The sequence below is a fragment of the Saccopteryx bilineata genome, chromosome 1 (genome assembly GCF_036850765.1).
Source record: "Saccopteryx bilineata isolate mSacBil1 chromosome 1, mSacBil1_pri_phased_curated, whole genome shotgun sequence".
Classification (NCBI taxonomy): Eukaryota; Metazoa; Chordata; class Mammalia; order Chiroptera; family Emballonuridae; genus Saccopteryx; species Saccopteryx bilineata.
This window is the reverse complement of record NC_089490.1, coordinates 170,517,123-170,540,447: the sequence shown is the minus strand read 5'-3', so window position 1 is coordinate 170,540,447 and position 23,325 is coordinate 170,517,123. Positions and strand designations below refer to the sequence as shown.

At 37.6% G+C, this 23,325-nt stretch overlaps 1 protein-coding gene across 5 annotated transcripts in view; it reads right to left on the bottom strand.

Moving 5' to 3' along the window:
* GUCY1A1 (guanylate cyclase 1 soluble subunit alpha 1) overlaps positions 1-23,325 on the bottom strand; it is a 50,503-nt gene that overhangs the window by 17,744 nt on the left and 9,434 nt on the right. For 4 of the 5 annotated variants that reach the window (XM_066279631.1, XM_066279641.1, XM_066279650.1 and 1 more), the window contains 2 exons: positions 6,145-6,511; positions 3,236-3,297 (listed from right to left, as the gene is read on the bottom strand). In XM_066279631.1, coding sequence (XP_066135728.1) covers positions 3,236-3,297; positions 6,145-6,399 — 317 coding nt within the window. In that variant the 5' untranslated portion in view covers positions 6,400-6,511. Of the gene's footprint in view, positions 1-3,235; positions 3,298-6,144; positions 6,512-16,603; positions 16,656-23,325 lie in introns of all 5 variants that reach the window. The other variant, XM_066279660.1, reaches the window with a different exon arrangement.

Genomic DNA, 23,325 nt, shown 5'->3' with positions numbered 1-23,325 from the left:
TAGATTTCAAAGAATATAATATATGCAGAGAACTTTTATTTATTTATTTTTAACTATTTTTTTTATTTATTTTATTTTATTTATTCATTTTTAGAGAGGAGAGAGAGAGGGAGAGAGAGAGAGAGAGAGAGGCAGAGAGAGAGAAGGAGGGAGGAGCTAGAAGCATCAACTCCCATATGTGCCTTGACCAGGCAAGCCCAGGGTTTCGAACCGGTGACCTCAGCATTTCCGGTCGACACTTTATCCACTGCACCACCACAGGTCAGGCCAGCAGAGAACTTTTAAAAGGAAATATTTTCAAGAAGGAAAATTGCTCCATCCACAACTTCATCACATAATGATATATTGCTTATAATTATTTAAAATACTAGGTGGAAATATTTTCTTATTTTAATGGGTTGAGAAGCACTAACTGGTATTATCTAGTTTGATTTTAGAGACCTGCATTTTGGGCAAATAAGTTTGTAAAATTTGTGTTTTTTGAGTTTGCTCACTTTTATTGTTAAAAATGGCGCTAGGTAGCACCAGGTATATGATCTGTGAAATTGCAAATTACCTTCCTGCTTGGGAAGGGCCATTGTTATGCTAATGTTTGCTGGAAAAGAGGTTTCACACCAGAAAAGTGTTTTTAAAAAGAAGGAGAAAAGGAAGGAGAAGGAAGCCAAGATGGCAGGGAAAGAGAGAATCCAGTTTTGCAGAGAGGAAGAAGCCATATTGGCAGGGAGAACAGAGAGAGAAGATATGCAGATGGGGAACCAGAGATGAGGGGCTTTTGTGAGCTCTGCTGAGACTGGTGAGGCCTTTGATTCTAGGAGAAACCAGAAAAGACTCTCCTGGTTGTGGAACCGGAGAATGTGCAGTGGCTTTGGGAGCCCTGTGTGATTGCTGGACAGCCGGTGCGAGTCGTAAATAAAGGAATGGCCCAACATTTTTTTGGCTCCACTGTTTTTTTACTGTCTGCCTGAATTTAAAAGAAATCTGCAAATAAATGGCCATGACAGTAGCAACTATTGGCCTTACACTCTCAAGTGCCTTGTTATATAGTACTTCTTTATAATTCAACATCTGTATACTCTATTGTGTGCACACATGCAGTCTAGTTCGTCTCTTTTTATCCAAACCCCCCGATATATATTATTTTGTAATAATCAATCTTTAGATTTGCTTCTTGTTGCCATTTAAGCTGCTGCTGCTTCTTCTTCTTCGCTAAAGAGCTAGAGCAAATCTGCTCAGAGAAGTATAATTCTGACAATACCCAGCACAGATGATCTGAGATAAGAGCAAAGTGAGTCCAAACACATGTGATACAACTAACAATAAGTTCCCTATCTTTGTGTTCACTAAAAGGAAATGTAAGCTTGTGTGCGCACCAGCTATGAGTTCATACACATCATGATGTGACCACTAGGTCCTAAAAAAAGAAACAAAACAAAAGCTTTATGTGCAACCAACCCAGGGAGATAGGGGAATGGTTTTACTAAAACTCATTCGCTTGAAATATAGATGGTGATTGGTGGCGAACTCTAGTCCTCCATTTAGAAACAGCTTATTATTTAATATATTGGTGTTTTGCTCTTCAAGTCACTTAAGGTAATAAGGAGTCTGCAAAAAGGAGCAAAGTGGGTTTAGCAGTTGGCAAACCGAAGCAGTAGAAACAGAAGTTGCCTTGCCAAAGAAAAGATGGGGGAAAAGAGAAAACAGAAACAAAGAACATTCCCCAGAATTTAAAAAGGCAAAGCAGAGAGAAGCCATTTAGCATATCAATGGGAACTCTTACCAGAAAAAGGGGCCCTCATCTTATTTCAACAACTCAATAATGACACCTAAGATCATTTAAAAGTGTGGTCAGCGCTATAAGAAATCAAAAAAGCGGTTAAGATTTTAAGATTTCCAAATAAAATATTTTTTATATTTTTTATTTTTGAGATTTTTAACAGAGATACGCAGCTGGGAACATATCCTAATGGAAAGTCTGTATCTAGCTTAGAAACATTTCAGAACACAAAGCCCTGAGAATAAATTTTGTGTGAACGGGCTGCCAAGGACTTAAGCAGACAGACACAGTAGCACAGCTACAAGGACTTGTGGCTGTCTTATCAGCTTGACTGAGAATGAAGGTCAGAGGCGTTCTGGAATGCTTTGCATATCACTCGTGTAAACAAACCTTCTGTCAGACACCGGGATTCTCACTCTCTCCTTCCGGACCGTCTGTGACCCCTTCTTGGCAGCTGGCTGCCGGCAGACCGGGACCAGTTAGTCAGCAAGGAAATTAAGCACAGATAATCCACAGAACAGACTGTTCACTCAGGAGGAGTAGGGAGATGAATAAATTTATAAAATACTTTTGACAATGGGATCGCTTTGCAAAACTTCGATGTTCAGTTCTGTACATTTGAACTCAAGTATGCTTTCTATCATTTGCAGATTAAATAATCCTTGGGATTTCAGGCAATCAAAAACAGAGCCAACGCAAGTTATTCACTGGCAATCACTGTGCCATGATGTATTTGAAAAATGAACTAAATAAATCAGATTTTAAAAAATCACCTTATATATTAATCCTCTACAGAAAGCTGGCTTAAAGACATAGGACAAGAAAAAAATAAGTAAACAAAACTGATACTTGGTCAGTGAACACCAGTATAACCAAACTGGTTAGGAAGATGCTGAAACCCTTCCCTAAGGACTAAGAACTGCTGCCCTTGAGTCACCTCCCCCATCTTTCTTCCATCTCATCCTTCTCCCCAGATGCAGTCCAACTTGGGGGGGGGGCAGAACTGGGGAAAAGGGGACACATGAACCCTTTAACAGTATTCTTCAGGCAAGAAGTGTTGGCATCCACTGAATACTTGGCATCCATGCCTTACCTGTTAAGTATTTTAGAAATTGCCCCTTAGTAGAAAGAGGCTTGTTAGAAGCAGCTTGTTAAAAGCAGCAGAACATGGTAACATGGTTCAAATCATGGCCTCTGAAAAACCCAGGTTGGAAACTCAGTTCTGCCTTTTCCTAAACCCCTGTACGATTCAAACACTTTACATAAACTTGAGCTTAGGGATGCATAAAATTATGAGAAATAAATGCACTCACTTTCAGATTAGTGGCAGCTAAAACAGTCCATTTTTGGACAGATCATCATGCTTTGGAATCTGTTGCTACTTTCCGTAAGTGCTAGTTGTTAGTAGTGATATCAGTGATGGGAATAAGAAGTTCACACAACTCAAACGGTTTAATTTACCTGCTTTCTTTTATTTTGTGTTTTGCCAGTGTCCTCTGAAGGGCAAGGTTCAGCCGTTCAAACTGAAAATTGAAGGAAAAAAACTTGTAAACCTTCCCTTAAATAATAAAGATATCTATTTTACAAATTCATCCCAAAAGTTTCTTGTGAAGAAGCAGATAGGTTATAAAGTGTAATAAGTGTCATGAATTCACACCTTGGAAAGTTGGACTCCTTTTCCATTGGGTTTTTCAAATTCCGGAAGAAACAACGAGCTCAGACTAATTTGCGTTGGATGTGGGTTGTGGACCACAGGACTTGTCCCTGATGGGTGGTCTCACGGACAGCCACAAACAAGGCCACGGTGAGTTGGAATCTAAATTGAAGACTCCAGTTTGGTAATGCCAGGTGTTCCATGAAGAAATCTCGAACATCCCTTCCTCTGGGTCAGAAAACCCAGTTGGATGCCTGTGTCAGCCTGGCTCAGGCCAAGCCAATCACTATTCCTCTCACAAACTCCATGCCCAGCCCTGCCCTTAACCCCAAATGCACATGGACGTTTCCTGTATTATTTACATCTCCTGGTCTAGAAAGCTCTGGCAGACTTCCCCTTTGATCCCTTAAATCCAATCTGTCACTAAGATCAGTTGATCATTGATTTAAAACAAACTTTGGATTTCCCCCAATTTGTACTATTTTCCGTTCTTTGAACTAATAATCTTCCCCGAAGATTTACAGTTTTACTTTTTTATTGATTTCATGAGTTTTCCTATACTGCAAGAGATTTCATATAAGCCTCCAGAGTTTTAAATACATATTGACTCTTAATCTTTCTTAACAGCTGTTGTCTCTAGTTAGTAAGGGGAAGGAGAGCACTGATAAGCAGTGCCATCATATATATATCCATATTTGCATTCCATGTAAAAATCATATGCATTCACATGGGTATATATAACTGCTGGTTCCTCTGTAGTTTACCCAGAGAAAAGTGAAGAATTTTCTGGTTGCGTTCCAACTTGGGAAATTCCTTTCTCCTTATGAGGTATTTATAGCTCTCTTAGAGTTTCCATTGGTCAAGTGAAACAGTGGAGTTCAACAAAATAGACCATGCTTCTGTTTTCATAAAATAAGTTACACAAAGGACTTTCCATTTTAATGTACATTATAGAGTTTAGAAAAAAAAAAACCTTGAAATTTATTGAAAAACATGCAAGCACTGAAAAAAAACCCTTAAATTTACAATGTAGAACAACTTCTGTGACTGTTTCAATAAGACGAGGGAGGCTCCACCTGCCTCAGGATGAATGAAAGGCCAGCAGGAGACTTATCCAGTGGGTGGATTGGAAGCAGGGTGCTGGCCACCTACATGATGGCAAAGGGCAAGATGACTGGGAGGGGAGAAATGTGTTCGGAAGGGAGAATCTGGGCGTGTAGCTCCGCAGCATTTCACTGGAAGAACAATGAAGCCAACATGATAATGACCAGCCTGGGGCGAAGCTTGGAGGCTCTGCGGCTTCCCCATCATCCCCACCTGTTCTTCTCTGGGCACCTAATTCTCTCCTTGGACGGAGAGTACAAACCACTTCCCAGACTGTGATGCCAACCAACCCCCTGACAAGGGCTACAGCCCTCATCCCAGCCAAAGCTGGCTCTCCAGTGACTAGAGTAGGGTGAGAGTAATTCAATAGTTTGATTTCAAAGGCTATTAACCAAAGCACTTTTGTGGTAACATTATATTTAAAAGAAGTTCCTTCAATTTCCTACTAATTCTAATTTATCCATGTTTTAAGCTTCGATTTAAGTCTCCTCTTTCCCAGTCACTTAAGCCTATATTGTTTGACAGCAGTAATTGCCCCACCCTACAAAAGCTGTGTGCCTTTGGTCAAGTTACTCAACTCCCCTAGTCCTTGTGAAACAAGATTCCCTCTGCAGTTTCTTTCAGTCATAAAAGTCAGCAAGTCTGTGGTTCATCAGTGCTTTGGTGTTGAGTCAATTAAAAATGACCAGTGGATAAAGATAGCTGGAGTCTAATTATATCAATGTCCAATCTCATAAATTTAAGTGAGTTTCTATAAAGCTGAGCACTGATGGAGGGAAAAGGGTATCGTAAAGACTTTCAGCTGCTGTTCTCTGTAGCCCTGCAGGAAAAGAGGAGCTCTCTACATGTCCCTCCTATTACTAAGATATTTGACCTAAATTAGGCATATGCCCTATTCCCAGATTTCTCTTAATGGTAGATTAACAGAAGGTGCTCCATATCTCAAAATGACATTAGGCTACACAGCTCATGATGCTATTTCAAGAAGCGTCTGAGCTAACAACACAGATGTTGGCAACCACAGGTCTGTGACTCGGATCCAAAAGAGCAAGTCAAGCCAAGCCTGGCTGGAGCAGAGATTTCAGACTCAGAACCAGTAGGAAAAGGGAGATTGTCCTACCTCAACAAATTGTCAGGGGTGCACGATGCTCTTTGCAGTTGGAAGAAGAAAATGTGACAGAAAATAAATTATTCTTCAAGGAACTTAATATTAAAATAATAGTCAACAACTACTGGGCATTTATGGTGTGGCAAGAGGTATGGATCACTTCACTTCATGCTCATTAACACTCTAGATCATAGAGACTGTTAATGTTTCATTTTAGAGATTAAAAAAAACAACACCTGATGCTAAAGGAGTAAGTAGTTGCTCAAAGCCATAAAGCTTTTCAGAGTGCAGGATCCTTAGAATGCAAGATGCTAAACATTTAAGATAAACACAATTAAAGAATATGATTGCTTTAAAGAAACGTTTTAAATGTTTCCAGGAAATATGTTGCATCTCAAAAGTGAGAAAGCAAGTGTTCATATTGTCCTTAGAAAAACTTTTCTTTCTTTCTTTCTTTTTTTTTTTTCAAAGTATTGGTAAAATCCTGAAAGGGAAAGCACTGACCTCTGGGAAAATCAGTTTGCAAATGCTCTCTGCCAAAGTGTGAAGATAGACTCGGCTCCGACTGGTCTTCCGCTGAGGATGACTTCCTTGTACGTCCTTCTCGGGGACGTCCTGACAGATGGGCAGACTGGCTCTGCTGCTCTCTGAGCTTCCTGCCCCTTCCTCGGCTGGCTCCTGAGGAACCTGCCCTGGTGCCAGCAAGGAGAAAGGACACTCCCCTGTGATCTTGAGATCCTTCAGCTTTGTACAGAACATGGTGCTGGTGGCCTCACCCTGCTGTGGCTCTCGTCCTGGTGAGCTGGTCGTCTCAGGCGTGAATTATAAAGCAAAGCCACAATCCGATCAAGGACAAGGGTAACTGGTGTGTCTACGGGCAGTAGAAAATCAGGACAGAGAGTGACTTGGTGTACTTAGGAAAACATAAAAGGTGAGAAAAAGCAAAGACAATATAGTCATACCGCATATTCAAGCAAAAAAAAAAATCTTGTGTAAACATCAATATAAAATGGATGGAACATTTGGTAAAATGTGTGTATTTTTGTATATAGGTAAGATGCTTGCTTTTAATATTTTTCAAATGGAATATAACTTCTCCACCAAAATACTTCATTAACACAAACTACTGGTGTCCATTTTTATAAAGCATTTGGTCCAGTTTGAGTCCACATAAGATATGAGCTCAGTAGAGGTATGTTTTATTAGTGCTAATACTACCACATTCTCATTAGGTTATCATTTCTGGTAAATCAGAAGAGAATAAATAAATGCCTTCAAAACATATTCAAAAATGTTTATATATTTGATGCCTAAGTATATGTTTTAGATATAAAACACTATGTGGTCATGAGTTCAGCTTATCAACCATGTTAATGATACTGATTGACTGGGTTCACCACTACTTCCACTCAAAAACAAAAAAGAGAGAAAAGAACCTATGTCTTCTTACCCCTACTGTGTGCCTGAAAACTCTGTACTCTATTTAAACCTCGTAAGAAACATTTAAACCTATGAGCAATCATACAACACAGGTATTATTATTCCCAATGAGCCAGATGCTCAAAAGTTTAGATCATTTTCTTTCATTTGAAATGCCAGAACGTGATAGAGCTAGAGTTCACTCCATAATCAATTCATTGTCTATTAACCCAAACTCGTTTTACCAAATTATACAAGTCTTTAAATAATCAGGGTTAATGTTAAAACTAGGATGACTTTATCTTAAAAGATATGCCTTAGAAGTTTATATTGAAAAGCCAACAAGAACATCATTCTCCTGGTCATTGGCTGGTAGTATTTGAATCATCCAGGATACAGTCTTATACTTCAGTCTTTAGAACTAAAGTTCAATCATTTTTTTCCTTTGCTATGGCCTAAATCAGCGGTTCTCAACCTGTGGGTCACGACCCCAGTGGGGGTCGAACGACCAAAACACAAGGGTCGCCTAAAGCCATCGGAAAATACATATTTATTATACAATACATTTTTAAATAAAATATGTATTTCCGATGGCTTTAAGTGACCCCTGTGTTTTGGTCATTCAACCCCCACCGGGGTCGCGACCCACAGGTTGAGAACTGCTGGCCTAAATGCTTATAATATGTTCTTTTTGTGTGTGAGTGACAGAGAGAGGGACAGATAGACACAGACAGGCAGGAAGAGAAGAGATGAGAAGCATCAAGTCTTCATTGAAGCTCCTTAGTTGTTCATTGATTGCTTTTTTCATATGTGCCTTGACTGGGGTTGTTACAGCAAAGCGAATGACCCCTTGCTCAAGCCAGTGACCTTGGGCTCAAGCCAGTGACCTTGGGCTCAAGCCAGTGACCTTTGGGCACAAGCCAGCGACCATGGGGTGTATGATCCCATGCTCAAGCCAGCGACCCCACGCTCAAGCTGGTGAGTCTGCACTCCAGCCAGATGAGCCCATGCTCAAGCCGGTGACCGTGGGGTTTCGAACCTGTATACTCTGTGTCCCAGTCCAATGCTCTATCCATTGCACCACTGCCTGGTCAGGCTCATAATATGTTCTTAATACACATAAGCAACAGCTTGTAATTTATCACACATAAGTTATTTAATAAGTTTAGAGCAATGGACAATTTATTTTCCGAACTGAAACAAATAAGGAATCTGAGTTCATCAGCTGACAACCTTTGGGATATCACAGCCTATTAAGCATGAGTGCAGATTACAGAGGCCACCAGGCGAGAATAAACTATCAGTATTCTCCATTACTTAATATCATAGTCCAGATCTGTGATCACAGGTAATTTATAAATCTTCAAGAAAGTACAAGGAGGATCCTATATATTCACGAACAGAAAATGTATTCTCCCAGAATAAAATAGGGAGACGTCTATTTCAGCAGGCTACTGAGACCCACAGGCAATCTGGAAATAGGTGGAATGGCAACTTGGATTCTGAAAGACCTAAAAATGTAAAGCTCTTAACCACATTTCTTTTAAGACTCAATTCCACACACACTTGTTTCTCAGTCTTCAATACATCTCAGCCTAACTGGACTACTATTTGTTAACTCTTGTCCTCATGTGTGGTTTAGATAAGTGGTCAGCAGGCCTTTCCGTAGAGTGACAGAAAGCAGCTATCTTTAGCTTTGCCAGTCTCTGTGGGTGACTCAGCTGAGACATTACTGCCTGAAAGCAGCCACAGCTGATACATACAGGCATCGGCATGGATATGTTTCAGTAAAACTTTACTCATAAAACTGAGAGGTAGATTTGGCCCACAGGTTGTAGTTCTCTGATCCCTGGTTGTAAAAGCTGAGCAAGTTAACTGAAGCATTTGAATCCAAATATAATTTTGACAACAGGGCAAGTTACTGCCTCATCTTTTCTGCCCAGCCACCCTCAAAATCCAACAGCTTATGCGGATCCTATTTTGCATAACATGAAAGTAGTAAAAATGGTTGTAGCAGATAGCATTAATTATTGATCATAAAAAGTATATCATTATTTTGTATTAATTTTCAAGAAAAAGAGTTGTATTAACAGCCTGCCATGACTTCAGTTACATCAAAATATAACTATAAAAATTAGAAGAAAAAAAAGTAGAGAAAGAATAGATAGGATTTTTTGAGGATACTCAAAGAAAAGGGAAGGCAATTGAAATACAGAATTCTGATAATAGATTGAATTTAATGAAGGTAGAGTACTACTTCTTAAAATATGTTATTCTTGAAAATATTAGAACTTTAGTACTGGACTTAGGAGTTTGATATAATGTAGTTTATGATAAAATCTTCCATTAGCTTAATTTTCTTATTGACAATGGACTTCAACTCTTGTCCCAATACCCAATATTTTTATTCTCAGTCAGTCCCTATTCAGTCTCACTGAGATGAGACACACATGACCAGCCTTCCTTCCTTGAGATCCTCCCATATGACACAGTACTATAACTTCCAGAGAATATGCCTAATACTGTTTTTAATTAAACCAAAACCAGCAACAGAAAACAAGCTGTACTTACTTCAAGATCAGTTAAGTGTTTAGCCTCATTAAATCACAAATGTATAAACAAACTAATTAGCATTCTTCATCTGTTCAACTGATGAAATTACACTACGAAACAGATGCACATAGTGCTGATACCGTGGAAACCTGTATTTGTCTTGTGCTGCCAGGAATACAAAAGAGGTTCCTTGACTCAACCAGTGATGTTGTTTATGTCTAACATTAGCGATATCTTCACAAATGACTTGGTCGTTTGCAGTTCAATACATAGCTTGAGGTAAAAAGGACAGTAACATGTTAAGGTAAAAACAGAGTAATTAAAGTAATAAATTTGGTGACAAAGGCTTGGCAAGCAGTGGGGGTGTATGTTCTCAGAAACTTGAGGAAATATTTGCCATTCCCAAAGTTGATGATTAAACAGCCTCCAAATATATCGAATGCTCGCTCCCTCTTACTAGTAAGTGATTAACTGCTGTGGTTGAAAATAATGGCCCAACTATTGGTCTCATATTAATAATCAGGATGTCTTCTTGTACAAATAAGTGGACTCTCCATCATTTCAACTCTAGGAACTAATTAAGCACAAAAATCTTTTGTACGAGAAAAAACCAAAAGACCAGAGAACCATCTGACACAAAAATCCTTTTTTACAACAGCAGGTCTTAAAAAGCAGATTTTAAATTAGAAACAGAGTGTGTGTGTGTGTGTGTGTGTGTGTGTGTGTGTGTGTGTGTGTGTGGTGAACCTAAACTTAAACCTCCATAGTAAAAACAAATATATATATATATATATATATATCCAATTATCAATGTCAGACCCAACACCTAGCCATGCCAAAATCTGTGGTTAGAGAGTTATAAGTGTTTTAAGATGAAATTCCAAAGTCCAGACTTTTAAGAGAAGCTGAAAGGAAAGGAGAGCTTCAAGACAAACTGCCTTAGTGAGGATCAAGCTTGCATACTCCAGTACAAACTGTAGCAACCATTTTCATAAACAAATGTCAAGAAAACAGCTTCATTTTCAGGTACACTGAAAATGTAAAAAATATTCATTCCTCAGAAATTGAAAAAGTATTAAATAAAATCCCATAAATCAGGCTTTTAAAATGTGTTTCATCTTACTTTGCAGTAGGAAATCTTTATAGAACTTTCCCTATGATTTATCAGGAAAGCAGGATAGATGAGAGGTAGAAAACCCGTTGAGAATGTCCAAGTCTTCCCAGACCTACGTTAAGAAAAATGACCAGCAAATGACAGACTCCTTCAGGCCATCACTCCTCCCTAATTTTACTATTAAGGCTGTTCCCTGACAGTCATACTTCTGGTAAGATCAGGCCTCTGTGCTGCGTTCACATCCTTAAACAACACTTAGTCTTCAGTCTTCAACTCCCTGGCTTTTGCTTCCACAATATTACTGAAACCTTCCTCGCTAAATTCATCAAGAAATATGCTCAAAGTTGAACCTCAAGAATCTTTCAGCTCTTAATATAGTGGCATTCTCTATGTCATTTGCATTTTCTTTTTCATAATCTCCAGATGAACAGATGATTCAATGCACTGGATGGTCTCCTACTTCATTCATTTGTTCACTTTTCATGCCATTCCCCAGATGTTTATGGATGGTTAGTCTGCGTCAGGCATTCTTCAAGATGCATGATTTTTATTTTTAAAGTACAGTTTATTTATTTATTCTTATTTTTATTTTTTTTACAGAGACAGAGAGAGGGATAGATAGGGACAGATAGACAGGAACAGAGAGAAATGAAAAGCATCAATCATCAGTTTTTTGTTGTGACACCTTAGTTGTTCATTGATTGCTTTCTCATATGTGCCTTGACCATGGGCCTTCAGCAGACTGAGTAACCCCTTGCTGAAGCCAGCGACCTTGGGTCCCAGCTGGTGAGCTTTGCTCAAACCATTTGAGCCCACACTCAAGCTGGTGACCTTGGGGTCTCAAACCTGGGTCCTTCGCATCCCAGTCCGACGCTTTATCCTGTGCGCCACCACCTGGTCAGGCTAAAGTACCATTTATATACATATTTATATATATTGCTCACACAAATTAGGGGATATTTCAAAATGAATATGAAGCTATCAAATATCCCCTAATTTGTGTGAGCAGTATATATTCATACATATACTTATGTAAGTATCTTTCATATACACACTTACATACATATATTGGAGTTCATGCTGCAGTGAAGAGCTCAAGCTCTTGGACCAGAATGTCTAAGTTTCTTTCCTGAAACTACCATTTACCAGCTCTGTGACTTTAGCCAAGTTCTTAACCTAACTTCACTTCAACTTACTCCATCTGGAAAATAGGATTACTAATAGCAACTATTGCATAAATGTGTTCTGAGAGTAAACCTGTAATCAATACCTGTAAAGTACTTAGGAAAACACCTGGCACTGACTATGGATGAATGAATTTTGACTATCACAATTACGGTGGACCCTTGAACAATGCCAGGGTTAGGGGTGCTGATCCCCCTACCTTCCAAAATCTGCATACAACTACTCAGCCCTCCACATATGTGGATTCCCCACTGTGAATCAAAAATACTGTACTCCTGCCTGACCTGTGGTGGTGCAGTGGATAAAGCATCGACCTGGACTTGCCTGGTCGAGGCACATGTGGGAGTCAGTGCTTCCTGGTCCTCCCCCTTCTCTCTCTCTCTCCTCTCTAAAATAAATAAATAAAATTTTTAAAAAAATACTGTACTATTTAGAAGTAGTGTTACATAGGACAAGTTTATTAACTTCATCGGGCTTCTGTGACCTCACCTGCCAAATGGTAAATCGGTGATGGAACAAGGATAGATAAAGGATTAGAGAAAATATACACCAAGTCATTTTACAAGAGAATCACGCTAATAGAAGTCACTGAGTTGACGGTTGACAAATATGCTCCATCTTCTCAGAAAGACACAGAAAGGTTTTATGCCTATGGCACCTTTTCTTACACTTTTCAAAGCCGGGGAACTGCGACACATAGCAGGTACTTGCTTCCTTATAAATACAGAAAACATTCTTTACTTGAAGAAGATGAACGTTCACTAAGAGAGTAATATCTACATCAAGAATTAAGGTTCCTTCAGTTGAATTACAAAATAATAGCATTCACATCACAGCCCAGACCAGTAAGATTCTATTTTGGTTTTATCTTATGTAATTCCATTAGCTAAGAAGTTATATGCCAAAGTTCTTTAATAAAATATTTATAAAAATTGCGGGACTATGCTAGGTTTTAAATCTCTTTTTCTACTCATTAAACCAAACCTGTTATATAAATCAATAGAGCCTACATCATTGGAGTGTATACCATTTTCTATAAATCCACATAGGTCCCAATTTGGAAACTTTTTCAGACAAAATAAACTCACAACTAAAAAGGTGAAATAGAAATGCTGTAGTATCCACTTTTCTTTTCTTAGAATACTAGATTGACAAATGATTAGCATTTGTTATACAAAAATCTTGTCTCCAATCACTGCATTTATAAGCTGACTCTTCTCAATTATGACTCAGTGTTAACTCTTTTATCTACTAACTTTCTTAATGTTTACTAATTTTATACAAAGGGTTAGGTGATGGGCAGGGAGAGGTAAGATATTCACCAGCCTGTTAATTTTCGGGTATTTGTGAAATCAGGGGAAGTCACCGAGAGTGTGATTAAAATAAGAGATGTAGGGAATTCCAACAAAAGTCAAGTAGATCCTGGGAGTGACTGTCATACCTGTAGAATATTGCAGTTAACATTTAAACAATAAGGAGAAATCAAGGTGGCTTCATTCCCGATGGAAACAAAGGAGTAACCTTCTGAGCACATAATTCACCAAATGGTAGAGAAAATTCAAAGTATCTGAGCTGTCATATTTAAAAGAAGATTCTGGAAGAAGACACAATAGTAACCCTCACAATTCTTCTACTCCAGTCCTTGTAACTTTCCCCAAGGTCCTTGGGAAAAAGAACCACAAACTAATAGAGCCATGAAAACTTAAATTTGTAGGCGCTGCCAGAGATAAAACCTTATCCAACCTCATCAGAACAAATTAATCAACAAAAGTAGGTCTGGCCACACAGAAACCAACAGAGCGAAAACCAAGGAGAAGAGGAACATACGTATCAGGGGAAGGCTCAGGCAGTGGAGGAGATGTCTACACTTGGACCAGCATTGGGAGGTCAGACAAGGCTCAGCAGTCCTAGAACACTAGGCACTCAGGACCTTTGAAAGCAGGGCTTGGCAAACCATGGTTTGTGGGCCAAATCCAGCCTGCTGTTGTTTTTGTCCAGTTCTAGAGCTAAGAATGAACTTTTTATAGTGAAATGGTTGAATAAAAATCAAAACTGTCCATGAACACTATATGAGATTCAACTTTCCATAATAAAAATTTAATTGAAACACAGCCATGTTATGACATTATAAGAAATACATATTTGATCTTTGCCTGCCTCTCTTCTTTCCCTGTTTCCTGACACAATGCTCCTAAAAAGCTTAAAATCTAGTCACCTAGTTCTAAACTTCTATTCTGAAAAAACCTTTGTCCTTCTATAGACTTTTATGTAAGAAATACTAAAAAGAATAAGAAAAATTGTTTGGGGTTTACTATGAACAAGAAAATTTCTTTTTACTTTTCTTATTTTAAAATAATTAGAGAAGCAAGGAGGCATTAAAAGAACATAGCTGTGGTTTTGGATGTAATGAGAAAGACCATTACATGGTCTTTCTGTATGCTAATAAGGTAACAGGAGGTGGGGGCTCTTGGATACCTTCAGGACAGGGCCTGGTTGCCAGGGGAGCCATCCAGGTGATGAGAGGGCTGGAACTTTCCATCTGACCCAGATCTCTAAGGAAAGGAGGGGGGCTAGAGGTTGAACACACGGAGGTACTGGGATGATAGTGTGTCCAGAAAGAACACAAAAGCTGAGTCCTTTTCCCCATACCTTGTTTTGTGCATCTTTTTCATCTGGCTCTTCTCAAGTTCCACCCTTTTATAATAAACTGGTAATTTAAGAAGTAAATTGTTTTCCTGAATTCTGTGAGCTATCTATGCTATTATCAAACCCAAGGAGGAGATCCTGGGAACCTTCAATTTATAGTTGGTTGGTTAAAAGTACCAGATCTCAAACTTAAGGATTGTCAGTTGAAGTGAGGGAACTCTTGTGGGACAGAGTCCTTAATCTATGGGATTTGAGACTAACTCCAGTATCAGAATTGAATTAAGTTGAGGAATGTGTAGCTGGTGTTAGAAAATTACTCAGTGAGGAAAACACACACATTTAGTGTCAGAAGTTAAGTACTGAGAGTAAAGGAAAAACAGGAGTTTTTCTTTTATAAACTCATTCATTTATGAATGGCTTATAGCTGCTGCTTTTGAAGTACAACAGCAGAGATGAGTAATTGTGACAGGGAGCATGTGGCCAGCAAAAACTAAAATATTTACTATCTTGTCCTTGTTGAAATCAGTTTACTGACCTCTGTTTTTAAAGAGCTGCAAAGAATATACACATATCGTTTAATCTTCTTGACATTCTTATGGGAAATTGTGTGTGTGTGTGTGTGTGTGTGTGTGTTGGGGTGATGTTAATTTTTTTTATTCAAGAAGAATCTGAAACATAGGTTAAGTAACTTGTCCTAGAGAGAGACAGGAATAGAAAATGAATCCGGGCCCATCTGATTACAGAGCCAATACTCGGGTGATCTTGAGATGTGAGGCATTTTATGTACGATAGTGATTTGTACTCAGATTCCTCTATGAGTGAATACAATCTGGGAATATAAAAGTTAAAGTTATCTTCTAAAATAAAAGACAGAAGAAAATAAATAGTCAGACTGTTAGGCATGTCCACTGAGGAGATGAAGCCTTGCTCTCCGGGAAATGATGATGTGAGCCTCTTTGTCAGGGTCCCAGGGAATTCTAAGGAGACTCCCTTTTGCAAAATATTTCCTTGAGCCTCTGGTTCTAGAAACTAGAGTAGACCCAAATTTTTACATACTACTTGGAAGAAATCATTATCATAAATGAATTTGCGTTTCTGAACATGTATTTTGCACGTATGTATTTGGATACTCACAAAGCACATGCTGAGGTCTTTCCCATTACATCCAAAACCACAGCCATGTTCTTTTAATGCCTCCTTGCTTCTCTCATTGTTTTAAAATAAGGAAAGTAAAAAAATTTTCTTGTTCATAGCAAACCCCAAACAATTTTTCTTATTCTTTTTTAGTATTTCTTACATAAAAGTCTACAGAAGGATAAAGGCTTTTTCAGAATAGAAGTTTAGAACTAGGAGTGGTGTAAGAGAATATAGTATGGACTGCAATCTTTTCTCCTTGCAGATGATAGAACATAAGCTCAGATTTTAGTGACTTGGCCTAAACCCCAACACTCTTGAAATGCAGAAGTCAGACAGGCCTCAGGCATGTGGGGGGGACCAGAGTTCCCCAATATAGTCTGATCACCTCCTCCACTGAAATGCAGAGCAGTCCTCATTTTGCAAACCCCCAAAGACTGCAGCTACAGATTTAAGAAAAGCTTAACATTTAGTACTTTTAATTCAAGATCCATACTTACTAGTCTGAGAGTTATCATAAATATTGCATTGTAGTCCCATAGGAGGATTATAGTTCATCTACATATCACACTAATATTAATACTCTATAATTAATACTGTTTTGACTGTCTGCAGTTTCTAAAATATTTCCCCTGGTTCTTTTTCATGATTTTTCTCATCACTTTTTATACTTTCTCAAAAAGTTATCTTTAGTTCTTTTTCAATTTTCTAAACATACTTTTTAAAGACCTTATTCTCCTGTCTTTGCCACTTAATTAAAAGTTAGGCATGTCAAATGTCAAAATAATCTGGAGAAGTTTTCTCTTAACACATGTACTCTGATTTATCAATGTCACTGCATTAAATTTAATAATAATAAAAAAAATGTAAAAAAAAAAAGTTAGGTATGTTTTCTGCCGTAGTCTTACTCACCAATGGAGATCACAGTTTATCCAACTTTGGGCATCCAGTAAATTATTTTATGCTGAAATTAAAAGACAGAACTACTAGCTTGCTGGCTTATGTTTTTATTATTATCAGATTCACTCAATCTTTTCCCTTTATTTCCCCTATACCTTTGGTATGTGCAAACACAAATACATACACGTAACTGACACAATAATTGAGAAAATTTTTTTCAAAATGTTTCCCTGTATCATTGCCTGTTTATTTTATTATTTTACTACCTGTTATATCTATTCTTTTATTATTTTTATCAGTTATTTTTCTTCCTATCTTATTTTTTACCTTTTTGGAAGGGAGAAATCTCACTTTACTTAGAAATTCATGAAGTTCACTAAGACCTGCCAAAGAAACCAACAGTGCTCACGTTCCCTCTTCACTGGGAAATGGGCTTGGATGGAAAACCACACAGGCTTCTTGTAGGTCAAGGGTCCCCAAACCTTTTACACAGGGGGCCAGTTCACTGTCCCTCAGACCGTTGGAGAGCCAGACTATAAAAAAAACTATGAACAAATCCCTATGCACACTGCACATATCTTATTTTAAAGTAAAAAAACAAAACGAGAACAAATACAATATTTAAAATAAAGAACAAGTAAATTTAAATCAACAAACTGACCAGTATTTCAATGGGAACTATGGGCCTGCTTTTGGCTAATGAGATGGTCAACATCCGGTTCCATATTTGTCACTGCCAGCCTTAAGTGATATGACTTGCTTCCGGAGCCGTGACTAGTACGTCCCGAGTCACCAGAAGTAGTACTGTATGTGAGCGACGCTGCGCTATGCGGTACCGCCACATACAGTACTCCAGGAGCACAGGATGCATCCGCATCACTGACCACCAATGAAAGAGGTGCCCCTTCCAGAAGTGTGGCGGGGCCAGATAAATGGCCTCAGGGGGTCGCATGTGGCCTGCGGGCTGTAGTTTGGGGACCCCTGCTGTAGTTCTTTGCTTTTTCAGAAGCACTGAACACAGTAATACTGGACATTTAATAAATGTTAACTAATATCAATAAAATAGACTATTAGACTACTAATAAAGAAAGAGCAAAGTACAGACAAAAGAAAATAAAACCTATCAAAATGAAGTAAAATGAAGCTACCCTGGAACCTATAGAATATCTTTGCTTTCTTAAAAAAATTATAATGGGTTATTAATAAATTCATTTATAATTCAATCAATATTTGCAGAGCTTTTGAAGAGAATAAAGGTATTCATTTTAATTCTTTTCAAAGTCTAGTATGGTTGTGTGTGTGTGTATGTGTGTCTACTTCTTAAACAACTCTAATAAAAAATGGAGAAGAGGTAGAGACAGAATTATGATGTTTATAAGAAATATCACTTTTAGGCAGTGGCAGCAAAAGGATGATGAGAGAACACTTCTTGTAATGTATGGAATTTAAGCTGATTTTTGAAAATAACTACAGAATGGACATAAAGATGTTAGCAAAAGGGCATGCTACAGAGGGAGAGCAATGCAAGTGAGCTGAGAAATAAAGGAAGTTGTGGGAAGGGGCAGGAAAGGATGGCTGCTAGAGATATAATAAAATTAAAGTTTTCATCATGTGGCAATGAACTAGGTCTGAGGAACAAGATCACTCTTGCTTGTCTGGAAGGATAATGGTGCCTTTAATAGAAAGATGTAACAGAAGTCGGCTTGAGAGGAGAGATGTGCAATTTTGTTTCCTATACGTGGATCTCGAACTCTTAGAGGGGCATCTAGGTAGAGATGGGTTTGAAAATTGGAGACTTTAATTAAGGACCATTTAACATACTAGCGATATGAATTTGTCGTCCTTCATACAAAAGAAGCCATTAAAGTCAGGAGTTTATTTCAGCTTCTTTCAATCTATTCTGCATCAAAGGGCTGCATGTAGGTAGAGAAGATGGCCAAATTTAGGACTCTGGGAAAAATTCACATTTGAGGACTAGAGAAGGATGTTATGACTAACACAGAGAAGTAGCTATCAGATAAACATGATCAGAATGTAAACAGAAGAGGACATATATTCAAAAAGAAGTATATGTTGAGAGTCTGAAGAGGGTGAGGAGGTGTATTAGTCAGTTAATGCTATCATAACAAAATACGAGAGACTGGGTGACTTTAACAACAAACATTCATTTTCTCACAGTTCTGGAGGCTGGAAGTCTACCATCAGGGTGCCAGTATGGATGACCCAGTTCTGGTGAGGACCCTTCCTGGTTGCAGATGGCCACCTTCTTGCTGTACTCTCACATGGCACAGAGAGTGAAGTAGAGCAAGCTCTCAGGTATACCTTCTTATAGGGGGACTAATCCCACTGCAATGGTCCCTCCTAATGATGTCTTTTAAACCTAATTATTTCACAAAGATCCACCTTTAAATACTATCACTTTGGGGATTAGGGTATCAACATATCAGTTGGGGTAAGGCATAATTCAGTCCATAGCAAGAAGACTGAGAAAATATCATTTGACTTTTAGGTTATAAAGTTATAACTTTTATGAGACAAATTTTCATCATCATAATAATAATAGGTGAAAAATGAAATAAAATAAGGAGTTATAGAAGAAATAGTATAGTATAAATGAGTAAAGGTTGTATTAAGGCCAATTACATTAAGAGGAATAGCAAGTTTGAAAGAATGATTTTGAAGATTAGAAATATTTTGATTTATGTATATTGATAGCTTTCTTGAAATAGAAATATTTATTATGCAGCATACAGAGTTAACTTAAAGTCAAAGTATAGAGACTTCCACTTTTGATTAGTTTGTATAAAAATCACAAAAGACTCCCACTTTGACCCTAACAATGAGAACTGGCTCGATAAGCTAGACAATCATAGCTTTAAAAAATCTGTATATTAAAAAAACTGCATACTTAACAGTTATACTTTGAAGTGAAAGACTGAACACTTTCTGACTACTATCAGAAACAAGGCAAGGATTCCTCCTCTCACATCTAGTCAACATCATCCTGAAGCTAGGTCCTAGTCATTGAAATAAGTTAAGAAAACAAAGACAAAATATAGAAAGAGAAAACTGAAACTATTACTTACCTATATAGGCATTTAAGTAAAAATTCCCAAGGGATCTACAAAATAACAACTAGAATTAAGAAGTAATTTTAGCATAGTAGCAGGATACAAAGCTAACAAAAGAGTACGCTGTAATTTCTGTACTGATAGTAAACAACAGGCACTTCATTAAAGAAGATATATGAACAACTAGTAAAAAACTTTTTGATGTTCAATAATATTAGTCATGAGGAAAAAAAAGCCATTAGAATGTCTAAAATTCAAAAGTTTGACAATGCCAAGAGTTAGTGATGACACGGAATAACATTCTCAGATGCTGCTGGAGGGACTTCAAGAAGATACAGTCACTTTAAAAACAGTTATAGAAGGGACATAAAAATGAGACTCAGAGACATGAACAAGAATGTGATGGCAACAGGGGTGGGGGGTTGGGGGAGGGGGGAGGGGGTGAAGAAGGAGAGAGGGGTTGGGGGAGGGGAGGGGCACAAAGAAAACCAGATAGAAGGTGACAGAAGACAATTTAACTTTGGGGGAGGGGTATACAGCACAATCAAATGTCAAAATAAACTAGAGATATTTTCTCTCAAAAAAAAAAAAACCAGTTAGGTGGTTTCTTAAAACCTTAAACATATCCTATTATATCATTTAGCTATTCCATTTCTAGGTATTTACTCAAGAGAAAAGTAAATATTTCAGCAAAAACTTGTATGTGAATGTTCACGGTAGCTTTATTTGTAATAGCTAAAAATGAGAAACTATTGAAATATCTTTTGTCATGTGAATAAATAAAAATGATGTTGTACAGCCATTTATGTAAAGAACTATTACTCAGCAGATATATGCAACAAAGTAGATAATTATGTTGAGTGAATGAGTCCACACAAATTAGAGTATATATGGTAATATTACTTTTATATAAAATCTGGCCATCACAAACCAATTTGTTAAGTCCAGAAAGCAGACCAACAATTTTCTGGAGATAGAAGGGGGTGGGGAGAAACTGATTGGAAAGGAACACAAGAAAAATTTTAGGGGTGATGGAAATGATAATTGTCTTGAGAGTGGTGGTGGTTTCACAGATGTATACATCTGTCAGATCTTACTCAATTGTATATTTTATATACATATACATGAGATTTATTGTACATAAGTTATACATTAGCTAAGTCATTAAAAAAACAACTCAGTTGAGGACTCAAAGAAACCTAAGTGATCTAGATTACAAAATAAATAAACAGCAGGTCGTAGGAGAGATGACAGCCATTGTTGCTTTCAGCTCAGATCAAGTGGTGGCAAGTGACAGATTCTCTCATAAAGAAACGTCAAGAGAAATTGGTTAAATGTTTATCAGATTTTGAAGTGATACAAGAAAGATTAGAATCCTGAGGAGCTCCAAAACTCAGATTGACCAATTCTTCCATACTTGTAGCCCAATACATGAGTCATATGACACAAACACCCATATGACACATATATGACACATGAAGAGTAAGAAAAGGTGACCAATGACAAAGAACAAACACTGAATAGAAACTGATCAAAAAATGTGCCAGATGTTCTTAGCAGATAGAAACATAAAAATAAGCATGATGAATATATTACAGAATCCAGTGGCAGACTTGGATAGCATACATAAATAGGGAGTTTCCTCTGAGAAATGGAAACTGTAAGAAAAAAACTCATAGACATAGATGATGATTACCAGAGTACAAGGGGAAGGGGGAAGGTAGAAGAGGGTAAAGGGGAGATAAATGTGATGAACAGAAGGAGACTTGACTTAGGGAGGTGAACAAACAATACAATATACAGATGATGAATCACAGAATTGTATACCTGAAATCTACATAATTTTTTTAACCAATGCCATCTCAACAAATTCAAGAAAAAAGAAAGTTAAAAATATTAAAAGTAAAAAATACAAAATGTTATTTTAAAAAGTATATTGTAAGTCTAACATCAGAAACAAAAAAAAAAGCAAGGTGACAAATTATAGTAGAGACAATATGGCTATAACAGTGTTCAAATAAGAGAATGATTGAGACATTGGACAGAAGAGTTAGGGAGTAAAGTACAGACCCCAGATTACCTGTTTGAAGTCATGAACACGGCATGATTCTTACACCACTTAGAGAAGCCTTTAACACATGGTACCAAGCAAAAGTCCTTGATACTCAACACGGACCAATGATTATTATTTCTCAAGGACAACTCATGGAAAGAATCATAGTCAGGCACCATTTTACTGTGTGTACAACAGACTGTCACAACATGCAGCTACCAGTTTCTACTAGGCACTGAAACAGATCTCACAGTAAGAGAAAAATAACTAAACCAATTTTACTCTGGTTTGATTTAAATAGATAACGAAGGCCATAACAAGCTGGTGAGAAAAAATGTTCTAACCACCCCCATTACCTTGAGACACTTCTTCTTTAGCACTGAAGATAATACGGCCCCAAAGTGTGAAGAAATAGTTCTTTTCAGCACCTTCTCTACTTTCTTTGACCTCCTTCTTCCTGTTGAGCACCATATTGTTGCCCAATGTCCCCTACTTGTATCTACCTTTCTAGTCTGTGCTCCACATGTTAAGTTGTTTGTTTCCTTTTATCCTTCACTTAAAAAATTTATGTCTAAGAAAACATGCTCTTAATCGAAGACAGAAGATACCATAATGAAAGTGACTTTTGCTGTTGGGCAAACAAGGTGGTGGCGCTTTTCTGGGTAAAACAGTTATCCCATGGGATCCAAGAGATACAATTCAAAACACAGCAGCAATACAAAGAAATTTTAGGCCATGAGGCAGAACAAGTGGTGGAGGGGGTGGACTTTAGTGTGGGGTGGCCTTGCAATACCCCTCATTTATGACCTTACGGCTCTTGGGCAAGCCAGCAGGTGAACTCTATACGTGGTAAGCCAGTCTAAATCAGGATGAGCTTGGGCAGCTTCAAAGAGAGGGGGAGAAAGAGGAGAGGGGAAAGGCAGCAACTTCAGTTGGGATAATGTGCTATCCAATCAAGGTACAAACTCTATCAAGAAATATCACAGCTCTCCTACATACCGCTGCTGAATAGCTTTTAGCGTAAGATGACACGACAAGAGTTTAAGAATTCTATTCTGAGTAGTCACTGAACAGAACCAGAAATAAATATTGGGGCATGTTAAATTGTTATTTGGGGATAGAATAGAACAAAGAGAAATGCTACTTATAATTAGTGACTAAAAATATTTTAAAGCATGGCAAAAATGGAATTTTACCAAAAAAGTTTTCAGTGGGAGGACTGCATTTTGCTAATCACAGTTACAGATGTATAGTGCTAATTCATTCTAAGACTATCTTGTTTTAAATTTTTACATATAAAGTATTAAAATATCAATATTATTGTGTTATCCATATCTCTTCCGTGTTACTTTTGTAACCTTCAAAATACTTCAAATCTATGTAGCAACTTCAAAAACATTAATGGATTAAACTACAGGCACAAAATATACAACGACTTAATAGAGTGTTGAAATTCCTTGCTTATGTTTTATTAATTTACTATATAAGCCACATATTTACTTATAACAAGGCACATCAGCATGAAAAATGGAAAATTTAGACTCATAACCACTAAGAATTTCAGTGTACACACATAAAATTAGACAAGTAAAATAAGTCTCTAATAAAAA